Here is a 22,970-nt window from a genome sequence, read left to right as displayed (position 1 = left end):
GTTCTTCTTAAGGCCTGGGGCCTGTAGGGCAGCAGCTGGCGAAAAGTTGGCCTGCAGGTTTGTCACCTCCTTGCTCCCATTAGCACTTGTGCTGGGGCTTGAGAGGGACAGCTGGGCTCCAGGTGACACTGATGGCAGGGGGCTGGGGGCCACTACACTCTGCAAGGAATGTGAATGCACAGAAAAGGCTGGCAGAAGAGGCTATGCCCCCTCACTGGTTAATTCTGCCTGTTACATGCAGGAAAATGGGTGTGATTCAGGCAGACATCTTTATAATCTGTGAGTTTTACAGCCCAGGGGCTTTATTCAAGCAAAAATTCTGCCAATAATTAGTATTCGGACTAATATCCAGAAGCTCCCAACTTAGTGGATTTTTAAATGCATACATTTCAGTCATGCAACTTCAGGAAAACTGATTTTACTATAATTGAAATCATGGCTTTTATTCCCACCGGCAATTACCATGAAACTATAGCAACAGTTTTAAGTGAAAAAATTAGGATAATAAAATTACCTAAGGTTGTGTAGCAGCTGGAAACAATGAGTCAGGACTGCCTGACTGGACAATGTTTCCCATATGTCTATGACCTATACTCTAAAAGCAGTTGTAGCAAGATGTTTAGAATAAAGATTCTGTCAGGTCAGATGTGAAAATTATCATTAATACTTTATTTGACCTTGCAGTGTTTCCTTTGTTTCTTTTTTTTTTTCCCAGTAGGAGCTGATTTTTTCTTTCCTTTGTAATTTATTTGAAAAGTCTAAAGGCTTCATTTATACAGGATTAAAACATTCAAATCAGTACTTCTAAAAAGGAGAAGGGGAAAAAAGTGCAGCAATTTAAATATGGTTTTACACAAGGATGTGCCTTTCGTTGGAAGTACATACATACATGTTAACTCTTCTTACTGCAGTTTAGATGTAGTTACTATAGCCAAGGCTTCGGGATGGATGATTAAAGGTTATTGTTGCTTGATTCATCTGCTACCTCCCTTCGTCTCCCTCCAGCTGTAACCTGAAGCATGCTGAGATTATATTTTGGTTTTACCTGTTTATGAAGGGGAGCCCTAAGAGCCTTGCTTTATGAAAAAGTGCATAAAATTTGACTTGAGAAGGTGCTTGGTGCACTAACAATTTAAAAAACTTAGTATTTACACTGAAGCTGGTTTGTGAACTCTTTAAAGGGAGCAGAGCACAGAGGGCCACGAAACAAATTCTTTGCCTGCCATCTGGACAATCCAGGGCCTGGCTCTAACAGCATGTTAAGGCAGCTGCGAGGGAAGCCACCCAGGAAGGTGTGTTTTCTTCTTGATGACAGCTGGCATGGTCTCCACTGGCTATGACCAAGTTTTCTGAAATGCTTTGCTCTTGTTTTAAATTCTTTCGTGCTCTTAAATCCATTTGTGAGGAGAAGGCAATGGACTCAGCTGTGGTTTAGGGGTTTAGCTTACTTTTCCAAGTTGGTAGGTCTCTCTACTTGTCTGTGGTTCAACTGTAGATGATAGACTGTCCTAAACTCGAAACCTTCCACAGCATCTGGTATCATCTGAATACAAGAAGTATTTAAATGTGCTTAGAAGCAGGGTAAAGTTACTGCCGCAGTTTTACTAGAATCATAATAAGGAATGTCTAAATCCCACTACAGTCTACAACTCAAACATTTAATTTGGAGTTTACATACTTTGATTTGTTCTGTATTCACTTTTCTGTAATTGGTTTAATTCTAATCATAAAGCAGAAAGCCAGACACTTTTCTCCTGTTTTAAGTTAATGAATATAAAGGAAAAGCCTGAACAAATTACTAAAATGTACAAATGCAAAGATACTAGTGAATTTTAATTGTATAACATATTAATGCTCATGATGATTTTTTGGGGGGTTTTCTTAAATCCAGAATTTTAACAGCAGTCTCACTACAGCCTTTGCTTAGGTAGTTGTAGAGAGCAGTAAGGTGTCCCAAGCCTCCTTTTCCCAGGTTAAACACCCCCAGCTCCCTCAGCCGCTCCTCACAGGACTTGTGCTCCAGGCCCTTCTGAGCTCCGCTGCCCTTCTTTGGACTTTCTTGTAGTGAGGAACTGGACACAGGACTTGAGATGTAACTCCATCAGTGCTGACACAAGGGGACAATCCTTGCCCTGGTCCTGCTGGCCACACTTATTGCTGATACAGGCCAGGATGCCATTGGCCACCTGGGCACACTCGGGCTCACGTTCAGCTGCTGTTGACCAGCACTCCCAGGTCCTTTTCCCATGGGCCACTTTCCAGCCACTCCTCCCCCAGCCTGTAGCGCTGCAGGGGTTGATGTGGCCGAAGTGCAGGACCCAGCACTTGGTCTGGTTGAACCAGCGGTCCTAAAGGATCTGCAATTCCTGCCCTGCTCTCCACCTGTACAGTTATCCGTATACAGAGCTCTGCGTTTCTGCCCACCTCACGGAAAAGCTGTATCGGCTGCCGGGGCTTGAGTACCTGAAGTGCCACGCACGGCACGGATGGGCTGCCGTCCGTGCGGCGGCCGAGGGCCGGGCGGGTCTCTGAGGCCGGGCCGCGGTGCCCGCTGTGCGCGGCCGCGCCGCCGCTGCCGCTCGGTCCCGCCCCGTGTCCGCGGCCGACAGGCGGGGCGGGGGCGCGGCCGCCGGCGCGGAAGTGACGGAGCGGTGGCGGTGACGCCGTTTTCCCGCGGTTCGGGCGGCGGGCGGGGGCCGGGAGCGGGAGCCGGCGGCCCCTGGTCAGTGCCGCCCGCGGCGGGCGCTCCCGGCAGCCGCTCCCGCCATGCCGCCCAAGCCCCCGCGCAGGGCGGGCGCCGCCAGGACCCAGCGCCACAGCCCCGACGGCGGCTCCGCGCCGCCCGCCGCCCCCCGGTAAGCGCCGCCCGGGCCGGGAGCGGGCTGGGGGCGGGCCGGCCGCCCCGGGGCTCTCCGCGCCCGGGGGTCCGGGCTGTGGGGCGGTGTCACCCCGGGGCGGCTCCGGCAGCGGGTGGCGTGGGTTCCCTGGTCGCCTCGCGGTCCCGTGTCCCCGCTGGCGATGTGTGATGCTTTTCCTAGGCTCGAGGTCGGCGAAGCGGACTTCGTCGTGCTCTGTGATGCGCTGAAGGTGTCGGACAGCGTGAGGGAGAAAGCGTGGAAGACGTACGAGAGCTTGTCGGCAGCGGATGGAGCTCTAGTGAGTAGCTACTGCTCGTAGCATCGCTCCGCAGTAGTGGCTGTCCTGTATTGAGCTGTAACTTTGCGGCAGCGGCCGCCGAGGGTCCCACAGCCAAAGCTCACATACTGTGACTTAGCTTTTCGAAGTGAAAGTAGACTGAAGTGGGATGTTGCCATGCTCACGTCTCTGTAAACTGGCTTTTGTAGATTGCCCCTTTTTGTTAATGTTTTGCGATAAAGGTACGTGCTCAGGAATCCTTTTAGATTACTAACAAGTGACAGTAGAAAACAGCACCATGCGATCAGCTAATTCTTCGAAGTGCAAGTAGTTTCACATATGTCGTAGTCAGCTTTATACAGGTTGTCTCATTCTGTGTTTCTGTGTATTTTTTCCCTCTGCCTCTTTTACGAGGCCATGAAAAAGGTACAGACAACACTATTGCAGAGACAAGAATGTCTGTATGTTAAACTTTTCTGTGGCATAATGTTAACGTGTGCTTATCATTGAGGCATTTCCGTTCAAAGTTAGTCATTGGGCATGTGTAAACAGATTAATAAAATGTTAGGCCCTTTCTTGATTTTTACTTTTTCCTTCTCCTCAGTATGACTGCTGTGTCAACAAGCTGACTCAAGAGAACAGAACTAAGTCATGGCAGAAGCTTTGTTACAGAGTCCAGCTGTAGTTCTGTAATACTTAGCTGGGGTATTATTCCCACTGTGTGGAGTTGCATTGTTGTACATGTTGTGACTTCTGCTTAGCCTTCTGCAACTTGAGCTGACTTACCACATCTATGCTGTCACTACTAATAGTTTGTTATCTGTGTTTTTTAAGCTGCAGTGTGGATATACCAGCTCTTGATGCATTCACATCACAGTGTTATAATAGCATGGGAAGGAGACTGCACAGCTCTTTCAGTAACAGATACAATTTTTGGTCATGGACGTTCATGGGAAGCATTTCCCTAAAAGCATAGTTGAGTTCTCTTATATGAATGAAAACAGGACTACTCAGTTCCCTTGACTGAAAAAAAACAAGGCAGGTTTCAGTATAATCCTGCAAATTTCATTTACAGGTAAAGTTTTGTTTTCACTGATCGTTACTTAGCAGTGGCCAGGTAAGATACACAGTGTTTGAAACCTTTTGGCATTGGAGGATTGCCTCCTTTACCTATTCAGAACCAAACCTTCATTATTATATATAGCTAATATCTGTTGTCTTGCTATTAAAACTGATTGCTGAGAGCCTTTCAATTAACAGGAAAAAAAATCCACATTGTACTGTGTTTCAATCCAAGACCCTTTCCTCAAACTTACAGCTGTATTTGCAGGGTGTTGAAATAAGTAAGCTGGCAAGTGTGTGCCTCCATGGGGACCTGGAAGGTATTGGAGTTGCTACTTCTAGCTGAGGGCAGGCTTCACCTGACTCTGAAGTCAAGTGAATTACAGCCTGGTTAATTGCTGCTTCTTTTCCCAAATCAATCTGTTATCATGGTGAGCTTGGTTTCTCAGGGTGACTCTCTAGTTCAAGTTGCAGGGATTCAGGAGGAGGCTGCTCTTTTTCTGCCCTCTGGTGAAGGCATTGTGGTGGAGGGGCTGTCCCAGGGTTTGTCCTGCAAGCACCAGCTGCATATGTTTTATTCAGTGAGATTCAGTACTAACCTGTTCAGTTCTGAACTGGAACAGAAGCTGTCTAGTAGCTTTCTGTTCTGAAGCAAAAAGGGAAACACCAGGCCACCAGCTGAGACAAATACTTACCAGAACATTTCTGTTTAACAGTGTAGTTGGTTTGACTTGAGGAAGCTTTAAGTCATCAGGCCACTGATGGAAATAGAGGTAGCATCTAAGAATCCCCCTCTCAAGCTACTTACAAAATACGAAGACCTGAAACCTTACCTTTCTTGGCTCACTGGCCTTGTTCTTTGTGGTTGATATTAGAATTGTGCCTGCCAAATCTCTGAGGATGTGAAGGGCACTCATAGTGCTAACTAGGAAGCAGTGTGGCCCAGACTTTAGGTACTGTGGTAACTGGCAGATATTCAGGGTTCAAATGTGGGTTTGGATGTAGTCTGATCATCTGCTGTGTCCTTGCTCAATGAATATTTAGTGACTTGAAGTGAAAACATCTTGTAGTACTGTCCTTTTGGAGTCACTTAGGGTGCATGTACAGAGACTCTGCAAGCCAGGTACATGTGGCCTAAAAGTGTAAAGCAATTATTTTTGGCAGGCACATTCAAAAACATTGCTAGAATGTAGTGACCTATCAGCCTAAATGTGCCTGTGCTTCAGTGAGACACTTTACTGGCTAGGCAGGCATCAGCCAGGAGGGGAGAACTTATCTGCTGCTCCATGGAATTAAAGCAAATGCCCACTGGAGCCACTGCTTTTTTTCCTTCAGGATGTCACCTTTCCACACTGGTATGTTTTCTTTTGAGCATTTGAGCTACCAGTGATGATACTTCTCTCTGAAATGTCAGCTTTCTTATCTTGCACGTTCTTTCTGTGCACTGTAGCTTTCCTTGCAGTGCTCTCAAGTTATCTGTTTCCGCAGCATGTGAGTCAAGGATATACAGCTGCACCCTACTGCAGCTGGGCCTTGAGTCCTTGAAACAGCTGAACCTCTTTGAGAGGTGTGGAGGAGGAGAAGGGTGACAAGAGAGAGATGGCAACACAGTTTTTCTGGAAAATGTGGCTGACCTGTAGTTGTAAAAACTGGATCTTCAGAGAGGGGCTGTTAAAAAGCACTAAAGCCATCTGTTAAATATGGTGGTGTTTCCCTTCGTAGTGGGAGAACATTAAAGATTTCCTCTGTGACAGCTAGAGTTTAATGTCACTCTTCTACAATAAAATGGTAACTCAAAATCTCTTAGACAGAACCCCAAACTGTGGTTCCAGAGATGTTGTACTGAGCCAGTGCTCTTGGTGTATGGGCTGAAGGAAGGTGTCTGATGTGTGATCAGGAAAAGGTTTTCTTTTTAAATTCTTTTGATATCTGGTGAATTCCCACGCAAGCTTACTGTGAAGAGAGCTTTTGCATTAGTGTCGTACAAATGTTTTTTTCCTCTCTGTCATTTCTCTTCTTTACCAAACCAAGCTGCCTAGGTAAACAGAACGTTTTAGTGTTGTAGTTTTATTGTCTTAATTTCAACACTCTTACACACTGATTGGTTTTCGCTTAACAGTTGACTCTGGTGCTTGCTTCTCTTGTACTCTTAATTTTTTGTAGCTCTCCTGAAATCTGTATTATGAACCAATAGTGCCTGTAAATTCTAGATGGAGTGAATAGATTTAGTGGAATTACTCATGTTCTTTGGTGAGCAGCATGTGATTGTTGGTGTAAGAGATATTAGAAGTAGTCCAGGAAGCCATACTAATACTGCTATGAAAAAGCTCAGGGCATTTGTTATGTTCTGATACTGTTTGTTTTGGTAGAGAACAACAACATGAGAATCTGAAGGAGAATATGGGGTGATACAAGCAGGAAAAAAAGCTTGAGCGAATTGTTGCTGAATATATTGGAAAGAACCTGTGTGAGGAACAGATGACATGGTGACTAAATTGGAACCAAACTTCTCCAAAGAAAACTGAAATGGTTTAAGAAATTGATAGAAATTGGAGTCTGCCAAGGACCTTAAGGCACAGGGTCTGGTATGCTTCGAGCTCATCAGCTTAGTTGTCCGTAGTATGTGGTGCATGGGTTTGGAGCTCCATTTTTTGTTGGCTGTTCATAGCCCTGTTAGGGAGACATGGCTCACTGTTCTCCTGCTGCAGCTCAGCTGTTCAGACTCAGGAATTCCTGAACCATTTCTATCAAGTATTTGTCTAACCTGCTATTAAAAAACTGTCATGGTGAAAGATCTGTAGTCTGCATAGTTAGTTTTTCCTAGTGTAGCTTTCTTTGCCCTTGTATTTTTTCCCCCAAGTACTGTACTACTTGTTTCTGTTACAATTCAAGCCTGTGGTGTAAAATTCTGTACCAGCCAATTCTCTACCCCATGAGAATGTATTATTGCTGCCTTTTCTTTTCCCTCAGAAATCTCTAGCATCTGAAGATGTTTTAGGTGGTTTTTCTTGTTTCTAATTACTTATCTTATATCCTGAAATTCTCTCCAACTGGTGACTTACACTGGTATGCAGATGTTGGAGAGCACTTGATTTGAGCAGGAGTTGAACTGCTTAGTGAAGAAAACGTACAAGGTAAACTGTAGCTTAAGTTGAGGAATGAAGTAATGACGACTTAAATATGGAAGGTTGGTCTGTATAGACCAAAGTGCTCATGTTCAGCAGGCCAAGTGTCCCCAGTCCCTAAAAGTTCACATTTAAATTAAATCAGGTCCTTTTAGTTGTGGTTTCTTACTAAAAGGAGAACATTGGTAAGCCGTCTCATCCTCATGTTAAAAGACAGAGAGGCCTCTTGCTTTTGGCAAAAGCATGAAACACATATGAGGTAATAAAGTATTTTCTGTCTAGACTTTGTCTCTAATTTATAGAACTGCAGCTGATCTGAACATGCATACATTGAAGCTTTGGATGGATGAGCAAAATTACAGATATTTTAGGATCCTCTGTCATTAAAAAACAAAGAGCTACTGAAAGTCCCAAAACAAACAAATCATTGCCACGGCCTCTTGCTGATGATATTCAGTATCTTAGCAGCAGATGCATTGCTTGTATGTGCCCTTGCACTTTAAAAGCTCAGGCAACTGGTATAGTTTCTTTTTTTACACATCTTCTGCCTATCTTGGGGAAAGATTGACGACCCTTCCAGTCTTGCTACATGCAGAAGTATAATAGGAACTTTGCATATCAGATGAACTATTTTCACCACTTCAAAACTTTCCGTTTACTTCATTACTTTTAGCTGGTATTATATTTGAATTTGATCTCATCCATTGAGAACTAATAATAATCTTCCATCCCAGACAATGTTCAATAGAAAATTTAAAACTGCTGTTGCTGAAAAATGGAGGATCTAATTGTCTTTACACAGAACTTCTTATATGTAGACAGGGGGTAAATTGGTCACTATCAGATTTTTTTTCTTCCCCTGGGATATTTTTCCTGCAGGTTTTTATTCTGAACAGTTTTCTATTGTGAGAGCTTCTTGAGTCTATTCTGCAGTCATCTTCCACCCACTGTGATCATAAACATGTAAAGTTAGAATGGTTTGGGTTGGAATGGACCTTTAAAGGTTTTCCCATTCCAACCACCTGCTATGGGCAGGGACACTTTCCACTAGACCAGGTTGCTCAGGGTCCCATCCAACTTGGTCTTGAACACTGTCAGGGATGGGGCATCCACAGCATCTCTGGGCAACCTGTGCTGGTGTCTCACCACCCTTACAGTAAGGAAAAGAATTTCTTCCTAATATCTTATCTAAACCTGCTCGCTTTCAGTTTGAAGCCATCTCCCCTTGTCCTATCTCTACATGCCCTTGTAAAAAGTCCCTCTCCAGCTCTCTTAGAGCTCCCTTTAGGTACTGGAAGATGCTGTAAGATCTCCCTGAAGCCTCCTCTGCTCCAGGCTGAACAACCCCAACTCTCTCCAGCCCTCTGATCATCTCCATAGCCTCCTTTGGACTCTCTCTAATTAATGTCTGTGAATGTTTTTTGTACCGTCAAGCTAGTTCTCTGTATTGATTGGAATGTAGTAACTGAGATTTTAGTAAGCCAGGTTCCACATCTTTCTGTTCAAAGATCAGGTGCTTGGTATTTACAGTGAGACATCCTATATCCCATTTGATTCAAGTATCCATCTGTCTTTGCATGTTTCTCGTGTACATTTCCCTTGACCTTCTTTTATGCAGCATCATTTGAAGTTTCTATTTCTGGATCACTTTTGTAGGCTGTCATCAAAATCGTTATCAGTGTTGGCAGAAGAGTAAACATCTCTAGCTGCATACTGGAGCTGAGACTTCCTGTGGCCATTTCCTCCTTGGGACTGCTTGAGCACTGGAGAATCTCTTGAGGCAGAGAACAGAAGTTATTTCTGTTAGTGCCTTTAACACCTTGCAGCTACATCTGGAAAGAAAAGAAGCAAGGATCCCGTTTCACAATAGTTAGTGCTGGATGAGCATTTTAAGCCATTTTATGACTCCTCCCAGGTTGTTTTCACTAGATTTAAATAAACTAGTAATCTGGTAAAAGCCAGATCAAATAAAAGCAATGGTAGGTCCAGAATGAGAAATATTTTGAAAGCTTTTGTAAGAGTTTTAGATTTTTTCCTACAGAAAACTCTATTTATTCAACAGAACTGATCTACATTGCCCAAAGCTATAGTATTGGTTCCTCGGAATCCTAAATAAAAGATGAGAAAAAGAGAAAGAAATCTATGTAGACTACTAGGTGTTAATTAATCTTAGGGCTAGTGATTGGTAGGTAGGCTTTGCTTCATTATCAGTTGAATTAAGGTCACTGGAAGTCATCTTACTGAAACTGAAGGACAGCCAAGGGCAGATGTTGAGCTGTTGTCTTGCCCATTTTCTGTAGTGATGCTGTATCAACAAAGATCTTGAGTCAGACTAGTGAAGAAGAAAACCCTCAGAAGTTAATTTCTGGCTATAAATTTGTCTTCATTTCATTCCCATGCATTCAAGTCCATCTGAGATGAATCATCTGCTTTGGCTGTGAACAAAGCAAAATAGTTGGAAGGAGTGATGCTGCCATGTTTTTGTTCAGCAGGCAACTTTAACTCACTCGTGTAGGAAAGAAGTGAACTTGAGGAGGGAAGGGGTGTGAAGAGGGGAGTACTTATGAGCGTGACTTGCCAGGAAGATATCTCCTTATCCCTTCTCTCCTCCTTCTACCCCATGATGTTTGTATTTGTTCTGGTTTCAGCTGGAATAAAGCTGATTTTGTTCCCAGTAGCTGGTATAGTGCTGGATTAGTTTTGGATTTAGTATGAGAATGTTGGTAACGCTGGTGTTTTAGCTGTTGCTAAATACTACTTGCTCTAAGTCAAGGACTTTTTAGGTTCCTGTGCTCTGTAGGCATGCGGACAAAGATCTGGAGGGAGCATGGCCAGGACAGGCATCCTGAACTGGCCAGGGGGGTATTCCACAGAATGTCATGCCGAGTAGATAAATTCTTGGAGTTTTGTTGGGAGTTGCTGATTGCTGCTCAGGGATGGGCTGGGCATTGGTCAGTGTGTGGTGAGCAAATGTATTGAGCATCACTTGTTTCTATTGGGTATTATGCTTCTCTCTATCTTTCATTTCCCTTGCAATTATTATTAATGTTGTTGTTATTATTGTTGCATTTTATTGTGTTCCAGTTATTAAACTGTTCTTTTCTCAACCCATGACAGTTGATTTTTGATTCTCCTCCCCACTGCAGGGATGGGAAGGGAACAAGCAGCTGTGTGGTACCTAGTTGCTAGCTGGGGTTAAACCATGACAATATTTATGGATTAAAATCACTCAAATCTTCATGCATGGCTATGGCAGATACCTTATTTTCTGAGAAAACTGCTGTTTACCTGTGTCTTTGGTTGTTTTAACCAGCAGTAGCTGGTGGGATAGTCCCAGTCCAGTGGTCTTTCATGTTTTTCTCTCCTCCTTCCTTCAGCTGTGTTGTAAGGCAGGCATGCTTAGGTGCTGCTCACCTTTGCTCCTAGAAAAAAAGCCCAACCCATAATCTATTTATCTTGGGTTGTGTATAATTTTTCTTGTTAGGCCAGGAGTCACCCAAAATGTTGTGTTGAGGAGAAGGTGTCCAAAGCATCCTGTACCATCAGCAATGGGTGTGGGAGTAGTCCTGATACTGAAGTTTGACTCACTGTAATGGTTTGGATCTCGTGGATTGCTAGGCTGCCTCTGAGACTGCCTTCTTGTTTAGTGGTAGAAACAAATGAATTGTTATCCCAAACCGTACTGGACAAGGAGTTTAAAGGTCATTCTTGCAAAACCAGACCTCTCTCCTATTGAGTAAACCATTGCTACAGCCTTCTAGCATTCATGCTGCCAGAGTTGAGCTGGGCTGCCCAGGAAAGCTAGGATTGTTTGGATAGGCAACAAACCAGGAACAATTTCACCACTTAGTAGCACTCAGTCTTCCTGCCCTACAAGGGGTTGTATTTACAGGACAACATCCTTGTCTGAGTTTGCAGGAGCATGGAGTGAAGGGAACTTATTTATTAAACAAGGTCAGGTGTATGCTCATTCTGTGTGTAGTCATCCTTCTTCTTGGTAGTTCACTAGCTAGCATTAACCTTCACCATTTTTTACATCCCTTTAAGTATCAACAAATGCATCTCAGTCTGTTAATAGCTTTTTTCAAAATTATTTTCTCTTGTGCAAGGAGTCATGATTTGTGGAAACACTCAAAGGGGAATGCAGGAAGAAAGTAATGACTAAAATAATTGTCAGTTACTATGTTGTTGAGGGTGGCTGATTACTTTTTCCTTGAAGCCTGTTCTATAACTCTTAACAGTTGCACAAGCCAGTGAAACTTTTTGTTCTTTGGAGAAGGCCCCCAGTCAGTTTTCCCTGATGTAAAAATACCACAGAACAATTGCCAAAAAAAAAAAAATTGTTGGCAATATGAGTGAAATTGTATCATTTATGGGCACAGCAGGTTATTGGTCATGGTTAGTGCTGACTAAGCAAGGACATGAGTGGTGCAGAGGATTTTGGCACAGATTTGGAAGACCACATAAGGTGGAGTGAGCTAGGTCTGGTGCGGTCTTACTCCTGTTGCCTTTGGGGAGCATTTCCTAGAGTTAACAGGCCCCTGCAACTTGCATTGGTGTTGTCTAGGAGGCAGCTAGGTGGAGTGATCAGGGAAAGGATAAAAAAGTGGGCTAGGGAGTGAGCTAAAGCTAAGCAGTATAGAGGAGCAGGAATTCAGTGTTTCCATTCACTTGCTCCTGGTGCTCCGTTTCACCTCTGTCCTCCAACAGATGTCATGTCCGACCTAGAGCTGCCGAGATGTGCACTCAGATCCTGCTCCTTTGCTGTGGGCCTGGGTGGTGTCGGAGTTTTATTCACAAGGATGCTGGATGTCTGAAAAGTGTTCTACAAGTTTGCTGTTTCTGGAGTTTTGCAGGGCTGCACCCATACCTTGTTCTCTCTTGAAAATAGCTTTGTTTCCAAAGTCTGGATTATACCTGCTTAAGGGGTTTTTTTTTCTGTGCTTCTGCAAATCAGTGTTCTCCAGAGGTTTTCCACTGTGATGCTGTTTTGGTGGAAGGGTGTTGAAATCTTAAGTGTTGCCTGTCTGGCTCCAAGTGAGTGGCTTGTGAACCATCATCAGGAGTTCTACTCCATGTGGATGCCATGTCTGTCATTGTGGGTTGGCTTCTTTTGATGAAGGATGATTGGTTATAACTCGTACCTTCTAAGTAGGAGAAGGCAGACCTTAAATGTAGAGGTATGGTAGGAAAATGGCTGGAAGTGCTTGTTACTGTCATGCTTTACTAAGCAGAGACGGGTTTGTGCTCCAGCAGTGATGAGTGGTTGACACAACTGAAATCGCTTATGAGTGTTTATTGCCTGTCATTGTAAAGGTTTTAATTATTTTTTTATGGCTTGGCTTCTTATTCTTTAACCTTCAGTGTCTTTTTATGGTCAAATATGGTAATTTAGGGAAAAAAAAAAGGAATCACGACTTCTGCTTTTCATAAATGTTCCATGGAACCAAAGGTTGTATTTCAGAGCTTTGCTGAATTGTATGGGTAAAACTGATCTTGTATTGTAGGAATAAGAGTTGAAGTGCTTGGTCTTTCACCTGTATTGTAAAACCTGGAATGGTTTCCCATTATCAAATAATTGGCTGTCATAGTCAAATGTTTGTTTGAGGATGTTTTGTTTAACCATTTCTAATCATGTTTGGACTAATTAATGCTTTCCATGTATTACCCATTTTTATTGAATAATAAAAACTGTGTTTCCTCTCTTTTTTTCTGAAAGGCTTGTAACAAAAAGAAAAAGGAAACATGGGGAGTATGTATCTTTATTGTAGCAATTGATCTGGATGAAGTGACATTTACTTTCACTGAGCTTTTGAAAAGTATAAACATAAGGTAAGTGAGTTTAAGTGTGTGAATTTAGATTTCAACAATTAACTCACTAACATTTTTATAAAGAGACTGTCTTTAAAGCATAGTGAATCTTTGTGCATATCAGACTAGTTGACTTTAAAATGAAAGTTACTTACTGAAATTCTGAGTATATTGGTAAACTAGAAGTCTTGCTATTATATTTTAGTTGAGGGAACAGTGATACTTGTTTGATTCATCTATGGCTGGCTTCGGTTGTAACACAGTTTATTCTTGTTCTTGCTCTCCCTGAAGTATTCATCAGTTTAGGTTGGTGCAAATTGCACTTAAAATATTTTTCTTTCCCTCTATGAAGAATTTCCATAAAACCTTTTTCCCAGCATTAGGCTTAGGCTAAATCAAGAAGTAGGGAAAAAAAATATTACTTTTCAAACGGTTTGCCAGCATGCTGCTCTTCTCAGACATTTTAATGCCAGTCTAAACTTCGTGCTTTCATACATACTTTCTGCTAGGGGAGTATTACTGTTATATTGTATATTAACTAAGTTCATAATACAGAAATTAAGATTATAGTATCTGCTTTTAAGGTAAATTTAGGTGGAAAAAGCACTAGGCATAGCTTGTGTTAGATTCAGCTAAGGGAAAGAATTCCAGTGCCATCTGCCTAGTTAACTGTGCCATGTGTGGAAAGCATACGCAGGAGCAGAGCCTCTCGATGCTCTAGGGCAGGAGGCTAAGTCCTGGCAATAACCTTGGACCAGAATATCCTTTTCCTTGAAGTCATCTGTTATGATTAGACTTCTCCATGCCCTCTTCTGCCTTGCATCATCTCCCAGAGCAGGGTCAAGTCCAATGTTTTGACTTAATCTCTTCAGTGTTGACTGCCTTGGAACCGTGTGGCTGAAAGCCAATTGCATTTGTGCAGCGACATTCAGCATGTTCCACCCAAGTTCCACAGACCAACTTGTGCTGAAAACTGAGAGACTTTTTCTCTTAGGGTTTCAAAGAGTAAGGTGTTACTCTGCTGATTGTGGTTTTTAGCAATACTCAATTGCCTGTTAGCCCTGGCCTTTTTGTCAGCTGTGAGGTCAAACTGGCAGAGCTTTCTGCTAGTCATCTTATCCTCTAGAGCCTTCAGATATATTGGAAAGATCTTTTATTCCATTCCATTCTTATATGAGCTTCTGACTGGTTTTGTATCTTGTTTCTTTAATCTGACAAAGATCAAAAAGTCTCTCAGAATATTATTATAAAGGATCAAAATATATTTGATACAGTTGAAATAGTTGAATATATTTGATAGCTTCCTGCTTTTTAATTTTTAGCAATCTGCTCATTTTAGTTATGAACGTAACAAAATGCTTCCTTGATGGCCATAATATTACATGGATGAGTAGGGAGAGCTTTGATCCCATGTGTAATAATATTTCCAAAGGTTGGAGATCTCCTTGCCCCAATACCTGTTGAAAGACTTGAAATTCCATATAATTCAATGCATTCATCTCAGTTCTCATTCCTAGGTCTTTCTTTAACATGGATGGAGCCAAGGTTCATGTTCTTAGAGTAGTAGGAGCGTTTCTATAGTAGAACAGGAGCGCTGAGAGGTGTGTGTTGGATATTTGTGGTACTACCAGCAGAGCAAGAACAAAGGTGTGTCTAGTTAGCAAGTTCTGACTTCCAGAGATAATATCTGTGCTAGGAAAGAAAATATTCCTTCTGTAGTAGAGCCTGTATCGTGAGATACCTCTGCTGCCAGGCTGAACAGTATACCTGTGTCTGGAAACGTATAGGTGGGGCTCAAGGTAAACAAGTAAAATTTCCCAAGGCAAGGTTTCAGTCACTGGTAATAATAGTAAAAACATGCTGGAGTCTAGTGAAGTAAGGCAATGGGTTTTCATGTAGATGTGTTTTTATTTTCTCTTTTTAAAGAGCTATTTCAGAATATTTGTTTTCATGAATTATGATAATGTATTTTTTTTCTTTTTTCAGTGTATGCACATTTTTTCAGTTTCTGAAAGAGGTGGATGTTAACATGGATACTGTAAGCACTAAAGTTGATAGCACTGTATCAAGGCTGAAAAAGAAATACGATGTATTATTTGCACTATACCGCAAGTTTGAAAGGTAGCGTGTGCTTTTTCATTTTGCAATTGATTTCTTTGTCTATCAACATTTAAGTATTTGAATTTTTCAATACAAACAAATTTTGTATTATAGGAGCCCATTTAAACTGTGTGTGGGGAATATTTGCAGAACAGTGAAATTGAGCTGTTTACATGCATTAAATAAACACCTCTTACATTTTACTCTGTAACTATCACAATGCTTTGTTAAACAATCCCCTTGTTGCAGTACAAACAGTAGTAAGACTAGCCTGACAAGTTATTACTACTCACTTTAGGCTTTTTACAGATATAAAGAGGATTGGTTTACTATCTAATGTTTTTTTTTTTAATTTAACATTTTGCCTTCCAAATCACAAAAGACTCTCAAATATCTTTTAAATAACCTTTGACAGTAGTAGGAGATCACCCTTTGGTACTTTGTAGAATGAAGGCATATCTATCCTAGTTTATTTTTCCATAAACTGAATTTTTTTCTTGAAATTATATGTACCTAGAATAATTGGGAAGCAGCATTACACCACAAGGCTTTCAGTGACACTGAAGAAATACTAAAGATTTTTAAATGCCCTTTTATAGAGTGTTTTGTGCAGCTGCAGCACACTTTGCTGTGTTGTACAGAACACTGAGTAACTATGTACAAATCGTGTCTTTCTGGAAAAGAGTAATTTTATTATACCAAGTTAAAATTGTTTGCTGTCTAAGCTTTGACATAAATATGCAAACAACATTATTTCAGGCTTGCCAGGGCCATAGTTGATCTGTTGTTAATCTGTTCTTTGAGTCAGATTTTTTTTTTTTTTTTAGAAGTTAGAATTCTGTTTTGTGAACTGGTGTATTTTTTAACTACATTGAAGTCAAAGATATTGCATATTTTGCTTGCAGAAGTGTGTTCAAAACTAAGAATTTATTTTGATTTTGTAGGACTTGTGGCCTTATTTATCTGGAACAACCTAGTAGTGAGTAAGTTTGATTTTCCTAAATTGTGTTTGTCAAGATGTAAAATGTGATAGCATTTTATCTTTTAACTCTTCAGGACTGACCTAAGTTGTAGAGTGTCATGTGTTTACTTTAGATTTAGTGTGGACTTTGAATTTCAACGAGATTATGGGAGATGCAGAAATCATATATGTTACCTATGTATCTATCTGTATATCTCTATATATGTGAGCTATACATTTGTGTTATATATATTATGTAAGTATATTTTTATAAAAATATATAGTGTATATGTATACACATAGAAGTGTATCTATAAAGTATATATGTATTATATTGTATTTATATATAAGTATATTTTTATATGTCTATCCTCCACGAAGTATTGCCACCCAGTGGCATATGTCTCAGCATGGTGGAAATGAATATGTGGATGGAGAGTGAGCTTCCTAATCATAGCAACAAACGAGTGTACTAAAAGATGCCTTAGCAACTCTCGAATGAGCTTGAGTTCATGCTGTGGCTGGAGAATAGGGCATTAGTCAAAGGCACAAGAGAAAACAGCTCATAGCAGTTCAGTGAATTGTCTACGTTCACTTTCTTTTCTGAGGATGTTACAGATATTTCCTGATTCTTGAACGGCTTTACCAGGACTTAGGTTTTTCAAATGTGTAGTCCTAATTACAAAAGGAATGGAATGAGATTTTTAGTAAACTTAACAACATGGGAAATGTTGCATGTTGTTAAATAGTTCCATAGACTGAAGCACGTTTTCAAACATTGTCGTTTAAATTATTACAGAGCTATCAGTGCAAAGTATTTTTGTTTCCCTACAGGATTTCTGCTGAACTCAGTTCTGTATTAGTCCTAAAAAATTACTGGATTACTTTTTTACTGGCAAAAGGTGAGTTTTGATTAAAACACACTAATTTTGATGAATATTTTTGAAGTGACTTTGTTTGTTTTACATGTCCAGCATGAGACTAGTATCCTTATTACAAGTAAATATTTTGCAGACCTAGAATGTTTTGGTTGCCTGGCTTTTGTAACTACTTAGTGATATTTCTTTATATGCAGTTTGGCTGTTCTTTTCACTGATACTACTTTCTGTATATAAACATATATATTTAAGCTTTCTAAAATTGCTATGATTTTTTTTTTCTTTTACTTTAAAGGTTGCCATTCTGTATTTAAGTCTATTCTGAGGTGCTTTGTAGTCTGATAGTGTTTTGATAATGGATAATTACCTTAAAATTGTTTAAAAATTATTAAAAAATAATTACCTGGTATATTTTTTAAATGGACTTACATATATTATAAATATACATAGTTTTATAAAACGAATTTAATAATAAGGTATTTTAGTAAGTCCCTGAAAGCATGTCCTCTGAGTGTTATGAATCTGTCTTTAAAAGGCATCAGTTACAGTTAATGCTGAGTGATGAAACATTTGTAATAGTTCATGGAGCTCCTGTCTCATTGTACTCCTCCTGCTAATAGGAGTGAATCATGTATCTCAAGTGCTGCTTAATGCAGGTGTGTGTTATCAGTGAAGTGTACGCATCCCCGATATCAATATCGGACTTGGATCAGCTGAGTTTCATGGAGCTTTGTCACTAGAATTCTCCAAGCATAAGCATAAAGCAAAACCTACTAAAGTTTTTTTAGCCTGCCTTTTCTTGAGAACAAAGAAAGCTAAAATTTACTAGAAAATAGTTGGGGCTTCAGAAGAGCCTGGGTGATGCTTGCTACTTCTGATTGAAAATAAGTACAAAAATTGCACTTGTAAGCGGAGTACAGGTAATGATCTGTAGCTGTTCAAAATCACTATCGACTTGCTAAATTTTTCATGGCAATGTACGCTGTCATGGGATGGCCCTGTAGATCTTCTCTGGCATATGAATCATGATTTGGGAAAAACTGGAATAATGCAGCTCTAAAAGTGCTCTTCATGCTATTACTTGTGTGACTTTGAAGTAATTTCATATACATTTGACAGGCTGAGCATACAGTGTGATAGCATGTTTTGAATTTCTCTTCACTGTATGCTAGCATCTCCTGCTTTCTGAGTATTTAGCAGCTTTCGAAAAGCTTGCATAAGACCACAAAAAAAGAAAGTAATGAGGAATTGCACAGAAATAAGAGGTTATTTCTTTACAGTAAAAAGAAAAAGAAATCAGGACTGAGCACTGAGGGCAAGATTTTGTGCACAGTAATTTTATTTGTATGTATGCTGTCTCTAAAGCCACGAACTTAAGAGCCATGAGTTTTAAAATCAATAGGCTTTAAAGAACACTGGCATCCCGTATGATGCTTCCTGAATTCTAGTGGTAGTGTTTTACTATATGAACTTCCAAAGCTTTTTTCAGTTTTTCAAAATTACTGCTAAAATTAAGTCAAACATCTCAAAAAGGTTTTCTTTACCCTTTGAAATATTTTCAGGTAAAGTGTTGCAAGTGGAAGATGACCTGGTGATTTCTTTCCAGTTGTTGCTGTGTGTCTTAGATTATTTTATCAAACTGTCACCTCCTGCTATGCTCAAGGAACCATACAGTAAGAATTTTTTTGTTTTTGTTCATTGAAGTAGAAAGTAAATTTACTAAATTTCTATTAGTCATGCTAACATTCATAATTAACATCATAAAGCTTCTTAAGCTTATTAAAATGCATTTTTTTCTGTTTTAGTTCAATTTAGATAATAGTGAGTTTGAATTCAATTACCTGAATGTGGCAGTATATTTAATATAATTTTTGCTATGTCCTCTGCCCATACAAGTTGTTTAGGGACTTGTTAAAACAGCAGGTATAAGTTGGTAAAAGAGTTCAGGTTCTGGGTAGATTATAACTGAGAACTATTATTTAGGTTTGTCTTGAGTTACAAAAGGAAAATGTGGTGCTATGACTCTTATTTCATGTATGTGTAACAGCATCACAACAGCAGAAATGTGCAAGATACTGGACTGTACAGATATTTAAAAAAAATGGATAGAACAGTGGATAGCAGCTCAAAATACAAGAGTAAAGGTAAAATATAGACAGCTTTGCTTTTATTACATCTTGTTTGCTATTGGAAGTGTCACTATTTTAAGTAAAAATATAATGGGTCTTCTCTATAGAAACTTCTATTCGGTAGAATAGCAGTAAGTTTTTATCCATTAAGTTTTTATACTTAAAACTTGGAAAACCTCACTAGAAGGGTAGAGAAAGTAAATATTTATAGCAACTTTCAAAGACAGAATTCTATTTGAGTTAACAATTTTATTCCGCAAGCTGTGGAATTAATATACTGAAATATTTGGAGCCACAGGATGTGACTCACTTTTTTTCTTTACTAATTAGTTTATCATCTGCTGGGTTAAGGTGCAACCCTAGTATATTTAGCCTAAATCTATTTGCTTTATTTCTTTCTTTGGCAACTAAACATCCACCTAGGTTGTAATGTCATAGAATAGATAAGGTATTCACTACTATATTCTTAAAATTCCACGTTTTGGAGGATATTTTTCTGACCTAGTGATTATTTGTTGCAGGTAAGAACAAATAACCTTGCTTTTATTCTAATGTGAAGGTGAATAAAGGGTGGGAAAGGATGGACTAAGGACAAGCAGATGCCTGCTTTCCTCCAATACTATTTTGAATTTAAATTTGTCCTTCCTAGTAGGACAGACATACATGCTGCTCCTTATTTCCAGTGTTAAAAAGCAGATCCTTTTAAAAAACCACTGAATTGAAACTACCTGGTTTTGAATTCTGTTCATGCTGATTTATTTTTTCATACTGAAACTGTGCAGAATAGGAGCTCATTATTAGAAACAGTTTGGTTCTGTGCACCATATGTTGAAAAAAAAATGGTACCACTTGACACTACATTGCTGATATGGGTATCACTGTCCTAAGTGCAAAGCACTGGGTTTCTAACGCGAGGCTGTGTATGAACTGTCGAAGAGCTCTGCATTCTTTGAGAAAATAACACAATGTATTGTCCAAACCCTCGTGACCAAGAGGCTTCGTGTTGTAATAAATGATGTCAAGGTTTATGATCTGAGTAAGGCTGAGGGGATTGATGCAACCAGCCCTGCAGTGTAGTTTGTCAGAGTTTCTCAGAACAGTTGTCAAATGCAAATAAAGTTACAGGTGAGAGCAGCGTGCTGATTAAAGTGTCAGGTCTAAACCAACAATATTTAATCATATTAATGTATGTTAATATAATTTGCATATTTCAGCCACTGAGGCCATCTATTTTGAGTTTAGCAAAATGAAATATTTTTACCTTGCTGTATTAAAGTTTTTTGATATCTTCTTCAAGGTGGACTTGTTTGTTTCTGCTTGTATGCCTGGGGGCATTTGGGGAAAGGAGGAATTCCCTCCAGGACCATATTCCAGGTTCCTACCAGCACTTAAGTCCTGCAGTGATTTATTGTCCTTCAGCTTCTTGTTTTATACTTCTGTAAAAATAGAAAAAATAGTAACTCATCTGTGAAAAGATAAGGCTTTCCTAGCTTTGCAAAACTGATTCTCATTTAAAGCTACCTGCAGAAAGTGCTGTTGTATTCTGTGTAGAGTAGCTTCTTAAAAACAAAATGTCCAAATACTGATAGAGGAATTCAAAAATTAACTTTTTTTTGATATATATCTCCCCTAATGAAGGTTTCTCACCTAGCTAAATGGGTGAAAAAGAAAATGTGTTTAAGGAGAAGACCTGAAAAAGTATATGTGAAATAGAATCTTCTAGGTTTAATAACTTAAATTTATCTTTCTTAAGCTGGCTCTAACCTTGTGATGGCTCTGAATATCTTTCTAGAGTCTTCTGTGTCTGCAGTGACTGTAAATGGTTCAGCTCGCACTCCAAGAAGAGGCCAGAACAGGAGTTCGCGTACTGCAAAGCAGCTTGATACAGATACAAAAATTATTGAAATCCTTTGTAAAGAGCATGATTGTAATTTAGATGAGGTAATGCCTGCACTTTAAAGTCTGATAGATCTTGCTGCTAGACTCCATCTGGAATATGTATTTATTTAAATGGTCTTTTTTAAAAGTGTCATTATTTGTGCCACATTAACTCTTTGTCAAGTAGCTACCTTCTGTAGTGAAGAGAGAATACCTTCTATAGTTTCTCTAGTCAGTAGTTTAAAAAACAAACAAAACCACCCCAAACAAGCCCTTTAATGTGGGTGATAATTTTGCCAGGGTAACTGAATTGTGAAGAATACAATATGAAGTAACAGGCTGATCACAGCATGTAGCATATGGATGCAGGGCTGCTCTGATGGGGTTTCACAGCTGTATCCCATGACAAGAAAATGTATGCAAAAAGCATATTGCTTCTGTGGGAGATCTTAAAAGACCCCATTTGCCTTTTCCTTTGCTGTTAAATCTATTTTCGTGTAGAAAGGACTGATTTTTGAATATCCAGATGGATGATGGAAGCAGAAATATGAGAGGGCTAAAAAGAGTGCAGTTCTTTTCGAGTTTAATCGCTTAATATTCTAGCAAAGGATTGCATTTGCATGCTGACATATCATTGTGTTTTGGATATATAACAAGCTTCATTCTTGCTTTATTGAAAACAAACCACAATGCATTACAGAAATGTCTCAGTTTCTTGATTTAAAGATGCAAAAGCAGTGTATGCATGGCTGACTCTCTACCTTGATAATGTTATATTTTTAATTTTTTTTAAGGTCAAAAATGTGTATTTCACAAGCTTCATTCCTTTCTTGAATTCTGCTGGTATTGTAGCTTCAAATGGACTACCAGAGGTAAGTGGAGGAATTTAAGACAGTGTGGTGGGTAGACCCTGGCTGGGTGCCAGGCACCCACCAAACCCACTCTTTTACTCCCCTCTGCAACTGGATGGGAAGAGAAAATATAACCAAAGGTTCTTGAGTTTAGGAAAGGATGGGAGAGAGATTGCTCACCGAATACCATCACTGGCAAAACAGACTTGATTTAGGGATGTTAATTGAATTTATTGCCAACAAAATCAGAGCAGGATAATGAGAAGTAAAATAAATGTTAAAAAAACCTTTGCCCCACCCCTCCTTCCTTCCCAGGCTCTACCTCCTCCCCATCAGCACTGCCAAGAGATGGGGAGTCAGTTTATCACGTGTTCCTCCCACTGCACAGGGAGAGGAGTCCTTCCCCTGCTCCAGTGGGGGGGTCCTTCCTACAGGAGACCGTCCTCCATGAACTTCTCCAGCATGAGTCCAGTCCACAAGCAACAGTTCATGAACTGCTCCGCTGTGGGTCACTCTCCCACAGGGTGCAGTCCTTCAGGCACAGCCTGCTTCACTGTGGGTCCCCCACAGGCTCACAAGCCCTATCAGGAAACCTGCTCCAGTGTGGCCTCCTCTCTCCATGGGTCTACAGGTCCCTGCCAGGACCCTGCTCCATGGGTTTACAGCCTCCTCTCAGACATCCACCTGCTCCAGTGTGGGTTTCCTCCACAGGCTGCAGATGGATCTCTGCATCCCCGTGGTCCTCCATGGGCTGAAGGGGCACAGCTGCCTCACCATAGTCTGCACCACAGACAGGAATTCCAGCTCCAGAGCTTGGAGCACCTCCTGCCTCTCCTTCTCCATGGACCTTGGTGTCTGCAGAGTTGCTCCTCTCACATATTCTCGCTCCTCTTTTCTCAGACAGCAATTGCTTTTGTGTAATAACTTTTTTCCCTTCTTAAATATGTTATCACAGAGGCACTACTGTAATTCCTGACTGGCCCAGCCTTGACCAAAAGAGAAGGTCTGTCCTGGTGCTGGCTGGCATTGGCTCTGCCAGA

The 22,970-nt window shown here is 40.4% G+C and overlaps 1 protein-coding gene across 1 annotated transcript in view; it reads left to right on the top strand.

Moving 5' to 3' along the window:
- The first annotated feature begins 2,667 nt into the window (after positions 1-2,667).
- Positions 2,668-22,970, top strand: part of RB1 (RB transcriptional corepressor 1) — a 71,267-nt gene continuing 50,964 nt past the window's right edge. The window contains exons 1-9 of the mRNA XM_039567567.1: positions 2,668-2,855; positions 3,039-3,156; positions 13,042-13,154; positions 15,120-15,254; positions 16,178-16,216; positions 17,029-17,096; positions 18,635-18,745; positions 20,994-21,142; positions 21,874-21,951. Of these exons, the coding sequence (XP_039423501.1) occupies positions 2,767-2,855; positions 3,039-3,156; positions 13,042-13,154; positions 15,120-15,254; positions 16,178-16,216; positions 17,029-17,096; positions 18,635-18,745; positions 20,994-21,142; positions 21,874-21,951 (900 nt within the window). The 5' untranslated portion in view covers positions 2,668-2,766. The remainder of the gene's footprint in view (positions 2,856-3,038; positions 3,157-13,041; positions 13,155-15,119; positions 15,255-16,177; positions 16,217-17,028; positions 17,097-18,634; positions 18,746-20,993; positions 21,143-21,873; positions 21,952-22,970) is intronic.

The sequence above is a fragment of the Corvus cornix genome, chromosome 1, assembly GCF_000738735.6.
Source record: "Corvus cornix cornix isolate S_Up_H32 chromosome 1, ASM73873v5, whole genome shotgun sequence".
NCBI lineage: Eukaryota > Metazoa > Chordata > Aves > Passeriformes > Corvidae > Corvus > Corvus cornix.
This window is presented reverse-complemented; position numbering and strand designations above follow the sequence as displayed.